General features: G+C 35.2%; 1 protein-coding gene across 4 annotated transcripts in view; it reads right to left on the bottom strand.

The window, feature by feature from the left end:
* MBIP (MAP3K12 binding inhibitory protein 1) overlaps positions 1-19,432 on the bottom strand; it is a 35,256-nt gene extending 15,824 nt beyond the window's left edge. For 2 of the 4 annotated variants that reach the window (XM_060004666.1, XM_060004667.1), the window contains exons 1-8: positions 19,283-19,432; positions 15,551-15,670; positions 13,595-13,819; positions 13,410-13,506; positions 10,877-10,942; positions 10,484-10,636; positions 6,820-6,917; positions 848-886 (exon numbers count right to left, since the gene is read on the bottom strand). In XM_060004666.1, coding sequence (XP_059860649.1) covers positions 848-886; positions 6,820-6,917; positions 10,484-10,636; positions 10,877-10,942; positions 13,410-13,506; positions 13,595-13,819; positions 15,551-15,670; positions 19,283-19,411 — 927 coding nt within the window. In that variant the 5' untranslated portion in view covers positions 19,412-19,432. The remainder of the gene's footprint in view (positions 1-847; positions 887-6,819; positions 6,918-10,483; positions 10,637-10,876; positions 10,943-13,409; positions 13,507-13,594; positions 13,820-15,550; positions 15,671-19,282) is intronic. The other 2 variants (XM_060004668.1, XM_060004669.1) reach the window with 2 other exon arrangements.
* Between the last annotated feature and the right edge of the window lie 947 nt (positions 19,433-20,379).

Below are 20,379 nucleotides of genomic sequence, written 5' to 3'. Positions count from 1 at the left end.
GGCGCAAAAAACAGACACATAGATCAGTGGAACAGAATAGAAAGCCCAGAAATAAACCCACACACCTATGGTCAATTAATCTACAACAAAGGAGGCAAGATTATACAATGGAGAAAAGACAGCCTCTTTGATAAGTAGTGCTGGGAAAATTGGACAGATACATGTAAAAGAATGAAATTAGGACATTCTCTAACACCATATACAAAAATAAACTCCAAATGTATTAAAGACCTAAATGTAAGACTGGAAACCATACAACTTTTAGAGGAAAACATAGGTGGAACATTCTGATATAAATCACAGCAATAATTTTTTGGATCTGTCTCCTAAAACAAAGGAAATAAAAGCAAAAATAAACAAATAAGGCTCTATTAAACTTAAAAGCTTTTGCACAGAAAAGGAAACCATCAACTAAATGAAAAGACCTACTGAATGGGAGAAAATATTTGCAAATGATATGACTGATAAGGGATTAATATTCAAAATACATAAACAGCTCTCACAACTCAACAGCAAAAAACAAACATCCCAATCAAAAAATGGGGCAGAAGGGAAGGGATGAGATTTAAATTACTTGAGCATTTATTATTTTTCAGCATTTTGTAACTGATATTTTCTTCTACAATTAACATCTGGATAGATTTTAATACTTATTTGGCCCATCTGAGTCATTCCACACGCTTAAAATTATTTCTCTAATTCAACACATTAATTTATGTTGCTCTTTTTTTTTTCAGTCCTTAAATCCACAAACAAGTCCACAACCACAGTAGAAACTTTTATTAATAAGAAAGGTATAAAACCAATCAAACTATTTCAGAAACAAAATAAAAATGTAGTAACTTACTTGAGGTGGTTGAACTTTTCTTCTTTTTCCAGAAAAGTGCTAGATTAAAAGTAAAAAAATAATAAGTAATCAATGCTTAGAAAATCTAAACAATTTTCCATTATAGAATAGTGAACAAAATAAGGAGAACCCTGGCAGAAATAAAGCCCACAAAGTCACCTAGCACTATCTGTAACTAATATCTGCCTTTTTCTACTTTGGAAGTTACCCTCCAGAGATGGTATTAAAAGTATACAATAGTAACATCACAGCAACATGCTTGTCCCTGACTACACACACTTACCCATTAATTCCCAGCTTCTAATGAGGCTGAGTGATTGTGGAAAGAGGTGCTCTGTGGATTTCCTACTTAGTTTCCTTTCTTTAACATTTCTATCCCAGGATATTGAACAAGTGAAGCAGCAATAGACAGAGGGAAACAGAATTTAGAATACCAGGCAAAGGGGTGAAAACACACACATACACACACACCCTTGATTGACTATAAGGGACACTGTGGTTGTCTAAGTGAGCAGCTGTCTACTGTTCCTCTATGTGACTCAGAGGAATACTGATTCCACCCCACTGGTCTTGTCAGTGACCAAAATGGGCATGGGCCCAATTCTGGCCAATAATTAAGGAGAGTCAGCTGGGGATTAGGGGGAGAACTTCTGGAAGAAACTTCCTCACTTCTAAGAGAAAGCCCTCAAAGGAGGCAGTTCTTCTGGACACTGCTGTTATCTGGTTAGGACACCAGAAAGCACTGTAGCTATCTTGCCATCTGCCTGGGGAAAGAGCCAACACCAAACAGAGCTGAGAGGGGAAAGAGCTCAGTTCTTTGACAATCATGATTTAGCCCAGTAAATCAATTTACCCTGAAGACTGCATTCTGCTGAACTTCACATTTTATAAGATTATTTCCATACTGTTAGAACCAGTTTGAGTATAAACTTCTATTACTTGAAGCTGATAACATTCTCACCAACACACTGCTGTGTGTTTTTTAAACCCTGACCTAATGAATTATTTCTAGACTTTGTTCTTAGTTTCACAGAACCACAAGCTCTTGAATGGCAAATTAGTGTATTAGTACATCTGACAAAGAAACTGTCAACATAGGTGGCAAAATTTTCTCTTGAACATTTGTGACCACTGTGATTTACAAGAGAAAGTAAAAATCCTGATTTTCCTTTGTGTCAAAAGCTATTTTCAAAGAATACTGAGGTATGCCTCTTATCAGTAGTTTATAATAAGTGGGAAATCAGTTAAGTGTTGGAATTATTAAATATGGGGAAGAAAGTACCTATATAAACATGCTCCTTCCTGTGCCAAACTGAGCTGGATACCTGTGGTGGGGCCTATGGGCAGGTAAGGGCTTAATGATTAATTTGGTCACTACTCAGTCGCCTACCTTCCCACAAGGTGGTTTTTTACACCCTGATGAAAATATACTTCCCCTTGTTTTCCTAACAGCTTAATCTGTAAAATATGGACAGTTTCCATGTCATTGAGCAATCAGATTATTAATATATCATGAAACCAAAGTGAAAAGTATCAAAACAAGGACATCAGTGGTTCAATGACTTAAAAACAGTACAGTGCGGCCTTTGGGGGCTTATTTTAGGTCTGAGCAGAATATTTCAACACGCTGAACACTTAGAAACATATTTGTTGTGGATACACTGGACCAGCTTTAACATTTATTCTGTTTGGGTACAAGGAAATCTCAATGTAAAAGGCAGAAATTTTAACAAGTCTTGGTACCTGAGAGAAAATATTTGAGAGCACAACACACTAAACAGCTGGACAGAGATAATTAAAAATTGTCTCTACTCTCCCACTATTTTAAGTTAGCAGGTAATTTATAGCTACATTTATAATGCCTGTGTCCCAAAGAGAAGGTGATTAAACACATACATGAGGTTCAGAAAACCCATGCTCTAAGAAAACTCAGTGGTAAGGAGGCCTTTTTCATGACCAACCCCCTTCCTTACTTCTAATCAGTTTTAAAGGGTAACCAATTGCTAAGGGTTACAGATGGAGTGCCTTAAATGTTTCTTCCCTTCTAGTCCCACTGCCCTAATTAGACCTTCATTTCTCCCTGGTATGGACAATGACATGTTTCCTAAACTACTTTCTTTGACTCCGAACTCTCTCCAACTCACAACTTCACAGTGTCACCAGACAGAAACCCATTCTAGGTTTCTTTCGCAAAGACTTAACTGTGCCCCAATGACATTGGAATTACAAACAGGTTAATGTGACCTTCAAGGCCCTCCAAAATGTGTTTGCAATTTAATTTTCCAGCCAGACCCACCTGTTCACCTCACGCTACAGGCCCACCATGACCTTCACGTGTAAACGGCCTGCATGCATGAAGCTGACGTGGCCTTCAGGGCTCCTTCTTCCCACGCTTCCCTTTAGAACCGGGACTTAACCATTACAGACTAGAGTTAAGATTCCACCTAGTCAGTGCTTTCGAACAAAGTTAACATACTTTAAAAGTCCAGTAATTAACTATCAGCCAGGTCCTATCCATTCATTCGCACATTTATTCCATGCCTACTACACTCTGTGTTCAAAGATGAACAAGACACAGTTCCTGCCCTTCAGAGGCTGAAAACATAGTGTGAAAAATAGATGTGTAAACATATAAGTCATAAGTGCTATAAAATGAACAAAGTGCTGTGGAAATATACCTGTGAAGAACATTACACTTACTGTTTTCAAGGATCATAATTTAAAATCAGTAAGTAATTCTCTGGAAATACTCATAAAATTGTATCTTTTCAATGGTATGTTAAGCAATGCCCTTAAAATTTTTAAAACATTACCACATTCAAATTTTTCCATGTTGAATGTGATGGGTAAAGATCTTAAAACGTGCAACAAATACTAACTTTGTTGTAATTCGTGCTTTACATACATTAACTTTTTTTTGAATTTTATGTCTGTTTCATAAATGAAAAGAACTTTACATAATCTAGGTTTTTTTTAGGAACAAAATACAATTTATATCTTTTCTCTGTTAATGTTTCTCTTTTCATATGCTGTGCTTCAAGGTTACCCAAGATAATCTCTATCCAACTGTGTTTAGAATTCATCTACATGGGAACCTGGATTAGACACATTTCAGTTAAAAACTTTTCATAAATTCAATTTCTAACAAAAGTTCAATCCTTAGGAAATTTAATAGGCTCAATCTTCCCTTACTTTCTAACTTTAGAAGCTACATATCTAGTCTTTTCCGTAGACTTCTGAGGAATAGATACGTAAAACTATGCAATTGCCATGCATGTACTCCCAGCAAGAGAAAGGTAAGAGCGGTGAATAATGTGCTATGTCGTCTGCAGGGTGTGTGTTCATCTCCTCTCACGCGCAAGGACAATCCTAGAGCTGGCTCCATTCTGAGCGAGAAGCGCAGCTCCTAGAGATGGCACATTCATCTGTTATGGAAGGGTGGGTATGAAATCTTTGCCTTTGGGTCTGAATATGTACCATACATATTCATAGGCCTTAAGGACAGAGTCAATCTGAATGTTTAAACCATTGTCAGTGTTTTGTGCTTGTTGCTTAGTATTAATTTGTGTATGTCATTTCCGATACTAATCCAGAAGTGATCCTTCTAATCAAATATAGATTGTTTAATATATTTGGAACTATTCTTTTAAAGCACTAGTTTTGTTACAGATATGACAACCCAACACATCCATGCCAATCCTGTTTACATTTATCACACTTCCTGCCCCTGAAGTTAGTTTCAGACCTTAGGCCTCTGAAAGTCTCAGTGTTCTTACCAATTCTATGTTCTCACCTCTACACTGTCTCTCCCAACTATCTCAAGTGTAAGTCCTACATTTTGAAAAGCTTACCCGATATTTCTATCTGCATAGCCTGCTATGACTCTAAGTTCACATTTCACCCAAAAATCTCTCTCTCCAGATTTTATTTCTACCAATGATGGTATCATTTTTCCAACCAGAAACTGGACTCATTCTTGCTCCATGTCTCTTTCCATATTCAATCAATTATCAATATTTGCCAACCTTTCTTTCCTACTGTCTATGGCACTAATCCTTTCTATTCTCACTCTCATGTCCTTGTTTCAGGATCTCCGTTCACATCTAAACTAGTATAATACTGTCTCCTTATTTTCAGTCTCTCCCTTTTCATATATTTCCCAGAACAGTAATAGATAAATCTTTAGGTATCACTTGCACAAGTCCCTTCCCTGCTCAAATGATTTCAATAGCATTTAAACTTTAAACTTCTGGGCACAGCATTTAAGGTCCTCTACAATCTACTTCTACCTCCTTAATCAAACATTCTAAACATTGAATCCTGTGTAAAAAGGATCCCCCAAAATAAGATTATGATTTAAAGGGCTTGTTCTTTTGTTAACTAAATTTAGTAATAGGTGTATGTTAAGCTTTTAAAATCAGAATCAGAGAGAAAAGATAAATGATGGGGCAAGATCTCACTTGAGGCATCTAATACTACGATACTCTCTTATAAGATCAGTTCTACTGTTAACAAGAATTATATTAACAAGGTATGAAATTGAACGAGAAAAAATAACCTGCCTAGGGATTTCTTAATGAAGGCACCTTGAATGGGAAAAACTTATGGTATATTGTTGTAGGAAAAGGCATACAATCTCTATGAAGTTTTCTAGGAAGATACTATGAATAATTCTAAAAGTGGAAAGACCTTTGTAATTATGTAAAACAACCAACAAGTCTTCTAAAATTAAAGATATATTGTAATTGTATGACTTATCCATGTTTATACAGCTACTTCATAGATGGTTTCTAAAATTAAATAAATGCCAATATTTACTGAGGTTTTATCATGTGCTAGACAGCAGCCTAGGTGCTTGACTGGTATTATCTCATTTAATCCTTGCTTCACCCCTCAGTACTTTAATAGACATCATTTTATATTTGAGGGAAGTAAATCACTAAACGTCTCTAAATTATTGAGCTTTAAGATTCACTACTCACTTTGGTTATTCAACTTGCCTTCTTCATCTGGAAATATTCCTACCTTTGTACCTTACTCTAATACCAATTTGAAACTGGAAAGATTGCTGTTATTCCTAAAATAATTCTAAGCGCACTTTCACCAGTGACTTATAATGATCCATGCTAACTGAGCTATCTTACATAATATTTCAGAAACAGGAGTTTCAGTAAATTTTATTAAAAATTTAGTAAATTTAAAAATTTTGTTCACTTTTACTTTAGTTCTTTCTAATATGGCATTGCTTTAAAACAAACAAACAAACACTAAGCCCCAGAAAAGGCAGTTGTTATGTACAATCACCCCAGAAGACTGAGGAAATTAACACAAGGAGCTCAGAATGGCTGGTCTGAAACATGCTGATATGACAAAGAAGATGCTTATCAGCACAAATTGTTTTCTACTGTCCTTGGTAAAAGGGATAAGAATGAATGAATAAATAAATGCTAGAATTGAGAAATTAAACAAATATAGACTAGTCTTTCAGAAAGTCTAGTGGTTAGGGTAAAGAAAAAGGTAGGGTGGCAGATTGAGGTGTGTGTTTGTTTCGTATGGGGGAGAAATGTAAACGTGTATGAGCTGAGGGAAGGAGTCTGTAGAGAGTGAGAGATTAGAGAGACAGAAGGGACAACAGAGAACAAGGTTTCAGAGGGAGTCTTTGTTTTACAAGATAGAAAGTTCAGAGTGACAGGACTCACCACTATTCAGGCTGATTTATTATGCCACAAAAATGGCTTAAGTTTGAGAATTTGGGTAATGTACCATAAAAGTAACCCTTTAAAAAAAATTGAGTCTATAATACAATATTCAAAATCACAATCTTTAAAGAACGAGGTAACTCTTTACTCAGAACTACGTTCATTCATCACTGAACTATTAAAACAGTGTTTTGCACACAGCAGATCGATGAGTGAATTATGGGATAATGAATCCTAAAATAACATTTATTTCTTACAGACACTTATACTTACTACAGATTGAAAATATTCAGGAGAAATGCCTTCCAATTCAAGGATTCTGTCCTCAAGTTTTTTAATTCTCTGATAAATGTCTCTTGGCACCGGACCACCTAAATACATTTAAAACAATTCTGAGATACTATGGATAATTCTTTCTTCTTACAATTTTTATTCTTAAAATACCCCAAAGACACTTATGCAAAAGAATGGGAATTATTTAAACTTAAGAAAATAAGTTAACAAGAGTAAGACAGAATGAAATCTTTAGCAAACATTTTCATAATATACTCTATGGGATATATTATTATACTACACTTCTCCCCAAGCCCCATTTATGCTTCCTATGTTGCTAGGCATTTTGTTTTATGTTAAATTCATTTTACAAGACATTGAATAGTTCCTGTATAGAACAACTTGTATCTCTGACAGACTCTGACAGTTGTTTAGGAGGAGGAAAATGCATAGTGACAACTGACAATTCAATTCAGTGGCTGTAATATGTCATATCATTTTCTTCAATTTATACTTCTCCTTACATGCCATATTTTCTCCTTTAACCCAGAAGACCATTTAAAAGGAGCTTTACCATAATTTTTTTTAACATCTTTATTGGAGTATAACTGCTTTAAAATGTTGTGTTAGTTTCTGCTGTATAACAAAATGAATCACCTATACGTATACATATATCCCCATATCTCCTCCCTCTTGCGTCTCCCTCCCACCCTCCCTATCCCACCCCTCCAGGTGGACACAAAGCACCGAGCTCATCTCCCTGCGCTCTGTGGCTGCTTGCCACTAGCTATCCATTTCATATTTGGTAGTGTATATAAGTCCATGCCACTCTCTCACTTCGTCCCAGCTTACCCTTCCCCCTCTCCGTGTCCTCAAGTCCATTCTCTATGTCTGCGTCTTTATTCCTGTCCTGCCCCTAGGTTCATCAGAACCATTTTTTTTTTTTAGATTCCGTATATATGTGTTAGCATACAGTATTTGTATTTCTCTTTCTGACTTACTTCACTCTGTATGACAGACTCTAGGTCCATCTACCTCACTACAAATAACTCAATTTCATTTCTTTTTATGGCTAATATTCCATTGTATATATGTGCCACATTTTCTTTATCCATTCATCTGTCGATGAACACTTAGGTTGCTTCCATGTCCTGGCTATTGTAAATAGTGCTGCCATGAACATTGTGGTACATGTCTCTTTTTGAATTATGGTTTTCTCAGGGTTTATGCCCAGTAGTGGGATTGCTGGGTCATATGGTAGAAAGGATGCTCAACATCACTAATCTTTAGAGAAATGCAAATCAAAACTGCAATGAGGTATCACCTCACACCAGTCAGAATGGCCATCATCAAAAAATCTACAAACAATAAATGCTGGAGAGGGTGTGGAGAAAAGGGAACCCTCTTGCACTGTTGGTGGGAATGTAAATTGATACAGCCACTATGGAGAACAGTACGGAGGTTCCTTTAAAATACCATAATTCTTAACTAACAAACTTTCTAGGCAGGGGTATGGTAAAATTAAGGTTACTCAAATTTCAAGATTATGATTATATCCCAAATCCTTCCATTTCTTAGCACCTCCAATGTAAACATTCTGGTCTAGACCACCATCACCTCTCCCTGGATTATCACAACCTCCAAACTGGTCTTCTTGTTTCTGCCTTGCACACATAAAGTCTGTTCGCAACACAGCTGCCAGCAACCCTTCTAAAATGCAATTCATATAGTGTTAGTTCTCTGCTCAAAACCTTCCCACACCTTCACATTTCACTCAGATTAAAAACCAAAGCCTTTACAATAGTCTACAAGATCCTATACAATTTGGACATTCTCCCCACATTCATACCATTTCAGCCCTTTTTCTGTTATTCAACTAGGCCAAGTACTCTTACAACTTTAGCACTTGTGATTCTCTCTACCTCTGTATTCACAAGGCTTGCACTTGCCAACTTCAGGTCTTGGCTCAAAAGTTACCATATCGGTAAGGCCTTCTCTGACCACACTTTAAAAAATACCAGTACTACCACTTCCCCCTACCTAGCACTCCCTCCCTATCTTTTTTCCCTTATTTTTCTCCAAACCATTACTACCCCAACATTCTGTGTATTTTGCTTATTTATGGCCTGTTTCTCCACTCTAATGTAAGCTCTTAGAGGGCAGAACTTTATGTTTTGTTCATTGGGTATGGCTGTGCAGGTTGTACACTACACAAACCTAGGAAGCATCAGTGCATAGACTGAACAGGTGCTCAATATTTACTGAATGAACAAATACATGATTAAACAATCATTACGCAATTAAAGAATATGGATAAATTTTCATATCAAAAGTATCAACTTGTTAAATATAAAAACTCTAGAAATATGGGGGGATTTTTTTGAGAATTTTTAAAGTTTAGGATCTTGGTTGTTCTTGCTTTCGAATAAAGTAAAATGAATAACTTACTCACCTGACTTTGCTCTTGCTGCTCCCTTTACCTAGAACATCCTCTGCCTCACCTCCCTACCTTTCAAGAACCATTTCAAGCTTCCCTGGGTCAACAAAGCACTGCCTGAATCTCTTCACATGGAGGCTCCTTGTGCCCCACCATACCCTTCCCTCACAGCCCCTTTAACATCCCCCTTTGCTATTAATCTTTCTCCCAAACAGATTATGAAGTCCTTGACGCCAGAAACTGTGACTACATCTCAGTGTCCCTCCTGTCTAAAACAGTGCTTGGTGTATAGTAGGCATTCAACAGATACTTTTCAAAATTAACTACTTGACACTATTAGATTTAATAAACCAGTCAATCCTGTTATACAGTTTGTACTGTAAATGCATCTAGTTCTGAGAAAGGGAGTTAATTTTAATGCTAATCTCTTACTATCCTCAAAGATTTACTCATTCTCTTATCATCTTCTCCCTTCATCCACAAATACACCAGATAGACTGGACTCAGAAATTCCCTGAACCATATTTTATGCCTCTGTGCTTTTTGCAGATATTTAGAAGATAAAATCAACAGGATCTGGTGACTAAATCGGGAGGGAGACTGAGGCTTTGCAGCCAGTTAAGATCTAAGTTTGATTTCTAGTTGCCACTTACCACCTTGGGCATGCTGCTCTGAAAACTTCAGTTCCTTTATCTGACAATGATTACAGCACCAACATCTCACAAGGGTGCTGTTAAATAGTGAGTTGATATATGTATAATACTTTCAGAGTGACTGGCACTTAGGATTTAGTCAGTCACTTAATAAATGTTAGTCCCCAATGGCACTTATTTATTTATATGCTTATCCTCACTGGAAGATCTTAAAGAGCTAGGGTTACACTTATTAATACTTTTTACCAGCACAGTGGGGGATACGAGTGAGAGATGGTCATGGTTATGAAGTTAATGGCAGGAAAAAAACTACATTAGTTTTCAGCTATGACTTTAATAAACTGAGAGAGTCAGGATATTGTTGAGAAGTGTAAGAGGAGGAAGAAGGGCGTAAACACATGAACTGTAAATTCCTTGAAAGCAGGGACTAGGCTTTCTTCATTTTTGTACCAATCAGAACAATGTTTTTCGTACATGACAGCTGCTCAATGAAAACCTGGCGACTAAGTGAATCGGAATTTCTTTAAACACTTGCAAAGATACATTACAGGACACTGCCCAGCACTCTGCTTACCTGTCTGCAATCGCAAGTGAGCCTCAATGTTTTGTAGTCGTTCTTCTACAGCCTGATTACCACAATCGCGGAGCATGCTGTTAGGTTTATGACCTGACCCTTGAATTCCTTCAGGTCTAGTCTGTGGTCCATATGTATTCACAACTCTAGAAACTAAATTAAGAAACTTTTGAGCCTATTAAATTTACATTTCAAAAATCAGAAAGTCTCTCTCCTTAACAGTATTTGATGTTCTTTTCATAACCACAAACCCAAGTACAAAGAAAGGCAAGAGTTTTTGATTTGTTTTAAAATAAATAAAATTTAGATAGGAAAGTGATTTCTATTCCATTTTGCTTATAATCTAGAATAAGTTTCTGACAGTGATGAAGATATTATATAATGGATACTTACCTTTTACATGACTTTTAAACCCAGGGTAAGGAGTAAAAACGGCATCGGTTCTCGCACAACTATTTTCTAAGGAGAATTCAGATGAGTATAAGTTTAAATATATTCTTAACTTCAAATGTATGATATTTTGATAACCCTTCAGTAATACATATTAACATATTACTCATAATCAGAGAATACCATTTTAAATAACAGTAATTAAATTACTATCATGCACAGGATAAAATTTAGTTATCTTTACTCTCTAAAACTTATATCTAATGTTACCTATTTCCAGATTTATATATAGAAAAGTCCTCAACATTTGGTGGCATAATTTAATTTTTAATGAATACCAATATCCCTAAAAACCATCTGGGCCTTGGGAGAAAATAATTTATATATTATAGAGAGTTAAAATTTCTAAGCTAAAGAGACATAGAAATAAACAAAACTCAGTATTTTTACTAAAATATCTTTTTAAAAAATACAGCATTTTTCATATTACTGATCATATTAGTGAACATGTAATATAAAGTAGTATGCCTTTAACACATTTTTATTTCAGAACGCCACACAAAAAAGACCTTGAAACCTACAACACATACTTTTATACTTTTCCTAGATTTCCAGTGCTCATCTAAAAAAAATCCCTTATCACAAAAGCTATCTATCTCGTTCCAGACTGCCCCTTTCAAAAAACGCAATTTTAAAAATAATACCATGTGAAATTTTGTTCCAAATTTTTTCTAAGCTGAAAAGTATAGTTTCTTTCAAGTTATATATCAACAAATAAATCATAAACCAAGGGAGAAAGTTGGAATGATATTAACATAATATATAAACAATTCAAATATTATAAAATAATCTTTAAAATGACATTAAGTAAAACCATGCATTGCAGTAAATTTCCTGAAAGACTCCCCTTAATTATTTTGTAATAAAAATGGATGGTAAAAGATAATGAAGGAAAATTCTTTTTTTCCCTAGGGAATTTGATTTTTTAAAAAACCCATTGTTTATATTTTGGTCAATTGAGAGGTATTAAAAGGAACTCACTAACACATTACAATACATCTGATTTTTTTCACTCTGTTTCCTTAAGATAGTTCTGCTGACACATCAAACTGTGAATAAAATTCCAAACCCACCTATCTTTTATATATAGATACTAGAGTCATTTTCTTTTTCTTTTCTTTTTGCAACACCTGAAAATATGTTTAAATGGCCATCATCTCTCCATTCTCTTTCTACCATTTCATGGGGCTAAGGGTTAAAAAAAGAAGCTATCATCCATTCCAGAACTATATTCCAAATATATAGATTAACTGACCCATTAGAGAAAAATTCAGCATGGTGTGAAGATAGTGAATGTATAAGTGCTAGTCACTCTCCACAGCAATTCTTCCCAACACTGTTTGGAGCCAGCAAGGGATTGAATGGGCTAAGGAATCCTGCTGAGCATTTCAATTCTTGTCAATTTCTATCCCCTGGTGGTTTATAATAATAGAGTTAGCAGGGAGAACAGAGGAATAACATTAGTGATACATGTGCTTGCTCCTTCAACAAACGCTTTCTCATGGGTAGCTTGCAGTTGGATTGTAGTACCTGAGATTTTGCCACTGCTGAACCTGTCCTGAAAAGCTAACAGTAAAATATACCAAATCTAGAGATACGTATGTATAATGTTAATAGTAGAAAAGGCTGCATTTAGGACCCACCTTGAGCCTGTATTATTTCATTATTAAGAGAATCAGTGTACCAATGTGATACGAGTCAATTCTAGGTTCATCTGAAAATTGTGTTCATAATAATTAGCCACAAGATATTAGAGGCAACAAGAAAAATGTTCATTCCAATTAGGAACTCTTCTCCATAATTTTTTCTAAGAACTACTTGTTCTGATTATTACTATGATGCCTGACTATGATCTATGCTAGTGCTTTGCAATTTTGTATTCTGCAGCATACCTGCAGATCTGTAAATATACTATAAAATCATGTGGAGAGGAAAGGAGAATCTGATGAAAAACAGCAAATGTATGCACTATGAGAGAAAGGAAAAAAGCATAAGACACCATAGTCTTGTTGACAAATTGGTTTTATCATGACATAAAACATTTCAAACAGCTAAGGAGTAGTGAGAAAACTGCTCCCTCTTGAGGAGTATTAACTTTACTAAGTTCACTTCATGTATTAGTATCATAATTTCATAAATACCTTTAGAGACTTGAAATTTATATAGCTTAGACCTTCTTACTAATGAGACTGAGACACCCTACCACCCACACTTTATCTTCATTTCCTGAAGGAACTTTAAAACAATCTTTACACCTGTGGTAAACATTTGCCTTTTCACGTTAGCATTTATTTGATTTTTGGATAACCAAGATGAAAACCATTTTGTATTATTAAACAGAAGGAAATACTGCTGTCTTAGTTTCCAAATAAACCTGTGAAATAATTAAAAACTGTGTTCTTAATGTTATTCATTTTAAAAAACAAATGACAGATCATTAAAATCCTACAAAAATTAACTTCTTCTAGGTAGTTACCTTGATTACAATCAATAACATTGCAAAATTCCCTGACGTTGTTTTCATTGATTTCAGCTTGCTTTCTTTCAATAAATGCAGATATTCGTCTGTCAATCTACAAACAATAAGCATGTGTGTCTTAATTCAAACACAGTAAGATTAAAAAAAATACTCCACCCACCCCCCAAAACCCAACTTCTTACTTCTGCTTTTCCAGCCTTTATTTGAACTACTTCTGGATCAAAATGGATCTGTGTCTTTTTCACATCTCCCAAATCACAATCTTTGTGCTTTTCTTCCTCCTGTAGGTCGCCAATGGGAAATTTGGCATTTACTTCATTCTTGTTCCCTGTTTCTGTTTTTCCTATTTCTTCAACAACAGTTGTATTCTCCTCTTTAATCAGAGGCTGAAGTTTTGCTAAAAAAGGCTGAGAACACAATTCCATCTGCTGAGGTTCAAACTGATCAAAATTAATCACATATTTACCATATTTATATAAATTTCTGCTAAGTAGAGGCAATATTCAATATCAATTAACTAAATTTAAAAGGTTGGCACATCATACATAGATCTGAGCACATGTAAGTGTTTGTGCTGTCCTCTGCTATTGTGACCAATATCATTTGCTATAAATCTGTTCAAAAAAAAAAAGGAAAGGAAAGAAGAAAAAGAAAACCTGAGGAAATTTAAAATTTTCTTTGAGGGAATCATTCTGTCACTCATCTTTTATTTTGTGCCAAATCAAAGCCTCAGCCTCTGGCACCAATGCCACTTAATTAACATGTCATTCAAATGCCTCCTCAGAATACTAAGGCTTAGTATTTTTCCTCCTTAACACGAGAGCCAGTGCTCTCACTAAGCAAAGCCCTGTATTATCACTATATCACTGGAGATTCTCCACTTGAAACTGCAGTTGGCCGAAGTAAATGAGAGAGCATAGACATGAAATATATAGGTGTTATGCTGAGTGAACACTCAAGCTTCTCCTGACATGGCAAGATATCTTCTTGGGTCATGAAATTAAATTTTTAAAAAGAAAACGAACAAGAGCCATAGCTGAAAAGAGGTAGATGCCTATCACCATACTAGAGGGGGAAAAAACCCTGTTGTATAATGTAAATTATACTACCCATTCCCCCCGCCCAGACCCATCCACAATTAGGCCTCAATTGAGTCCTATAGCTCATTGCTTCCGCCCTTTAAAACTAGGGTTAACTATTACTTTTAACATGAAACAGAGTTAAAATTTCCCATAAAGTCACTGAATAGAGGACTGAAAATTAAATGTCTACTCCATTAATCAAAACACACCAACACTTGTCAGTGTTCCAATTATTTCATACCTACAATTTTGCTTCCATTATTTGCTATACCAAATACTCTTCTGAATCCTTGTAACATCTTAATAGAAGTAAACTTTTCGACACTTCATATTTTATACTTTGATTAGAGATAAACTGCAAACTTGCATCAATTGTAACTGCAAAGATGTTCAATTGGAAACTAGCAAGGTCATAATACTGTTCAGTTATTGAACTGAAATACTAAAAAAAATAACAATACTATTATAAATTAACAATTCAGTGTTGACTTAATATAAAGGATGAATTATTTCAAACTCGAGAAAAAGACGATAAAATAGTGACTGGCTACTTACTAATATGAGACATTAATGTCACAGAAATTACTTTCTTTTTAAAAACTATGCTGAAACTGTTTAATTGCAATAGACACTCCAGGATGTGTCATGCTGGGATAATGCCACTTCTTGAACCACTGAAAGCACTCCATGAGCCTCCAAACTCACCCAAGGCATGGAATCATTATCATAGCATGACACACACCTGCCGTGTCTTATTGCTTAATTATAACCTACCATAGATGCAACTGTATTGAATTTTCAGTGCAAGTCTAGAATTGAATAGAACTGCATTTTCAATCTTCACATCCACATCAGCCTATTGGGCTATATTCCTGTAATTGTCCTGATCACTATGTAAATTAACAGATTTGGATCCAATCTGGCCAAAGTAACCTTTTATTAATACCACTATTAATACAGTGTTAAGATAGAGCTAACAAATACTACAGCTTACAATTTAACTACAATTAATTTCTAGTCTCAATATCGAGTTAACATTTTTAACATGAAATTTACCTGTAAATATAAAACGTGTTGTTCAAGTGCACTAAAGAGCAAAGCAGGCTGGAATGCCGAGAGGCTCTGGAGCTTGTTCCAATCGATTGTAATTTTCACCACATCATCTCTGATGTTAAGCTTCAAAGGGGCAAACCAGCAACATCACAAAAAATTACAAGATTAAGCTGTACACATGGGATTGTCCAAAAATAAGATTTCTATAGAATAACACACCATTTAGCTCAAAGTTCTCAAGTTTTCAATCATACATAAGAATGCTCTACACCTAGTTACCACTTTAAAAAGCCAAAAAACGTGAAATTTTCATAAAAAAATAGAATGACACCTCACTCTAATTCTATTCTTGGGTCTGTGTAACGGGACCATCTTTTTCGATAATCATTATCTAAAAAACTTTGGATAGGGGTGAAAATAGTCTTGTCCTACTCAGAATCCTACTGCTTCTAGCTCAGAGCATTAAACAGAGGGGGCAGGTACCTTTATGAAAGTTCTGATATATACATTTCTTTTTGTTAAATATGCACATAAATACATAACAAACATATCATTCCTCTGATGTCTTCTGAATCACATTTTTATTGTTTTCAATTTTAACGAATTTTAAAAATAATTTAAAAATCAATTCATACATTTATATTCATACATATTATAAAGTCTAGTGATACATGGCAATGTGTTTATCTACTTCAAATAAAAATTAAACTATTATTTAGCTGCGGAAATCTGAAATTGAAAAACAAATAGTTTTCCACAGTAGTGAAATAAATGGCCAGAGACTGGATGGAAAGGCCAGACTTACTGCTAAACAGTATTTTCTAGTAAAGTATGAGGGCTCATTGTATGAAAATTTCTTATAAATTGGCTATCCGTGACCTATTACAATAATAGTATATATAGAAAATTACCAAGAACCTGAATATAAAATTAATATCAAAATGAGTGAAGATTTTCGAGGGAAAGCCTCCATCTCTAGTCTTTTGAGTGAATAAAAGTGAATCACCGTAAACTTTTCTAGGGACATGTGTTTATAAGGATATACTACATCGCAGAATCAAGTTAACTATTATTTTTTCAAAAATCATTTATTTAAAATTAGTCATGTTTTCTACAAAATAAAGACAACTGTTACATTAGTTCAAATACAGATCTTATAAATTGTGATTGTAATAAAACAAAAATATAAACCAATGTACATAGAACCGAAAAGATCCAAAGTTCCCAAAAAAGGCACTATATGAATGAATGCTACATGACAGAAGTTTACCACCCTTTGACCAGAAATATTTAAAGTCCATATTAGACAAGTGTAAAGAAATAAGTTTTGTGTAGGCTGCACTGGCAAAAATTAGTTTACATTATTTTAACTAAGGTTTTATATTAAGATAACCACATTAATCTTAATTTACATTATTTAATGCCTATAAAGATTTCCTTAGACAACAACTTATGCATGGAAGTAAACTATTACTATACTTTTACAGTTCTCAAGGGATCTATAGTTTACTATAACAAATTTATGAATACAGTTTGGGGATAATGCAGGCAAATCCTCAACCAAAGCAAAGCATCAAATTTTCTAGAGAAAATAATAACTTATAGAAATTAAATTTAATGTTTGGATCATATTCTCATTTCAATTCAGCAAAATTATGTAAGCTTTCAAGTGCAGTTAAAGATATTTGGTCTTTTAAGAAAATCACATAATAATGTCACAAATTAACTTTAAAACTATCCCAATACATCCAACTATTATTCAACAAATTCCCTGTTAGTAGTATGAATTCTATGCATTTTTACACTGTAGAACTTGTAAACCATTCAGTCAAAAATGTATTAGTCTGCCATTAATATGGCCTATTTAAAATATGTATTTCAGTAAAAACTTTATTAAATTAATATGAAAATCCAAGCTAACAATAAATATTTCTTCAGCTTGGTAAAATGGACCAACCAGAGGTAAGCAATAAAGTTAAAATTAGAAAATTGGAAATCTGAGATAAAAAATACTTTTTAAACATTCAACTTTGTTTCCTATTGAGGAGAGCTAATAACACGATACTATACAGAATAAAGTAGGCATTTTACAACATACATTTTTAAAAATTCCTTAAACTGGTTTTGAAAGGAAATAGTGATTTCCACCAAGGGCAATTTTATAAGTATAGTACTCGGGCTTTAATTCTTTAAACAATACATCTCGAAATACAGAGAGTATTACCAAGTTGGCTAGCATTTAATTGATGAGATGATCCTTTCACTCTGTCATGAAAACTCACCAAATATTCACTCTAAACATTTTTGACAGGTGACATAAGTAAATTTTAATCACATCTCTACTTTTACCTACAGAATATCTGAATGTTTAAAATTTTTTAATGAGTTTTAAAAATTCAGTATACAAACTATTTCAAAAGAAATGTTTTATTTCTTAATGTTATTTTTAAAAAGTATCTCATCAGTGGGGGGAAAAAAACTTGCGTAAACTATAGGTGAGTATAAACTTTTTTCATCCTGATATTAGGATATTAAAAAAAAAACCTTAAAGTTCCAATGTCCACGCCATAGAAAGTTCTCAAACTTTTAAACCATTTACAGGTCTTGAGTCTTGAGACTGAAATAATGTGTCCCCAAGTCTTAAAAAAAAAGTTTAAGTCCTTGACAAACAAGTGAGTTTAAAACTTTTAGCCGACTCTATTAATAATCGTTCTATTAAACCAAACTGAATGTTTAACTTAGAGTAATGCTCTTTTTAAGTTAGAACAAATATTAGGATTTTAAAAAATATTTAAATAACGTTTTAAGAGACTGATTCTCCATTCACCCAAGGCTTTTAAAAATAATTTTCACAAATCAAACGCTCTATTTTCATAAAGGAAGTTACCATTATCTTCAACATAAATGCCTAATTCCGCCTTAAGATTAAAAACATCTGTTTTTTAAAAGCAGACAAACATATTTTCAAGTTGTTTCTCATTTAAAATTTGCTTTGCACTTTACATCATGAAACGAAATAGTGACTTGAGTGTAAGGAGTACCTTTATTTAAACCCGATTTTATTATGACATTTCTACAAAAGCTATTTATCAGCCAGTTAAACTAGTTAATAGCTAAATTACTAAACAACAGTTGTGATACAAGCAGTATCGACCATGGATAACTCAGCCAACTTTACGCTATGAGTAGTTTAGATTAATTCCTTTTCTCTTCCTCCCCGTTTTAAAGGGGAAGAGATGCAAGCAACGGCCAGAAGGAAAAAAGAAAGAAACAAAAGCAAGTGACTCATAAGAGGAAATCACCCAAAAAAGGCGGAGAGACAGCTTTTCCAGAAATCGCAGGCCGTACTAACCTATCAATTTCTATAATGAATGAACTGGAAGTAAAAGGAGCCTGAGCGCCAGACGCCTCCCAAACCCTCAGAGAAGCTTCTCCGCATCCATTCTCTCCAAGCCTGTTCATCTCCGAGCCGGGTTTTCACTTACACTAGCCTCACTCACTCTTGGGGAGAAGAGTTGCAAGAAAATCTAGCCTGCAACCGGCCGTGAACTAACCCGCGCGGCCATCCTCACTCAGACCACAGACGGCTGGGCCCGAGCTCCTCCCCCGGCCTCGGCTACTCGCGCCGGGTCCCACACCCCGCAGGCCTCCGCTGCCCCCTGCCTCCGCTCGAGGAAAAAAGGGGGGAGGGGCTAGACGGTTCCCAGACCCCTTCTCCCACAGACCACCACTCACTTGTCCAGCCAGGGTATGCAAGGAGCGAAAGACTTCGCAGACCACCTCTTGGGAGAGGTTGGGGCTGCAGCTCCGCTCTAGGCTCCTGTCACCGATAGTCGGGCGACTAAGCTCAGCGGCAGTAGCCATGACACTTTCGTAGGCCGCCCCCGCCAGCACCGAAAAGCCCTCACAACCCACCCCACCCTCCCCTGCTTTGGTCGCTGCGCGATGATGTAAAAGCACTGCGTCTCTTTTAGAGCGGGGCTTTGAGCACCCGCCCCCTCTATGTGACTGACAAGGACGTGCACCAATCAGGTGCAGCTACAAGGTTCCGCAGAGGACCCTGAGCGGATGACTGCGAACCTGCGTGAGGCTAGCTACAGTATTTCAGATAATGGTTGGAGTCGTTATCTAATGAGGGTTAGCTTCTTGAACCCTCATTAGTTAGTTAACATCGCTAATTTAACATAAATTAGTTATCATAACCAATTTTTCATGCGAGGAAGAGGATATAAAACAAGAAAAAACTTTTATGCCTCATTTACCATCAAGGGAATGATATTAATTACTTTAAATCTGCAAAATAATTCTGTCAAGTTTAAAAACTCGTAAATCAGTTGCTATTCCCTGCGTACTACGGTAGAGACGCTCATCCTAAAACTGTTTCAAAGAAGGGAAACACTGTCAATATGATTCTAACAGGAATTTAACTAAGTAAGCAATCGCATGCAACACAATCTTTGAAATTAGAGATCAATCCGAATTGAAATTTGACAAAGTATTACTTATCAGATAACTTTGGTAAAAGATATTTGAAAGACTTTGTAGTATTACAGAGTCTAACATTAAAAATTTTGTTGTGCAATTGAAAAGTTTAGAAAGTTTTTAGTGTTAAACTTTATTCCAAAACACTTGAAAAAAATAAATATCATCAGTTTAGAGATGAGGGATTTAAAATTCTTAATTCCAGTCGTCTAATGCTCTTACAGTAAAAGAAGCAGAGGTGGAAACTTGCACAATGTGTATTCAGTTTTAGAGTACGCTGAATGAAAGGGGGAGGAATAAGGCATCAAGGAACTGGGATTAAGGGCAGTAGGGATAAAAGAACGCCTTTG

The sequence above is a fragment of the Delphinus delphis genome, chromosome 2 (genome assembly GCF_949987515.2).
Source record: "Delphinus delphis chromosome 2, mDelDel1.2, whole genome shotgun sequence".
Lineage (NCBI taxonomy): Eukaryota > Metazoa > Chordata > Mammalia > Artiodactyla > Delphinidae > Delphinus > Delphinus delphis.
Note: the sequence above shows the minus strand (reverse complement) of the source record. Positions and strands in the feature narration are given on the sequence as shown.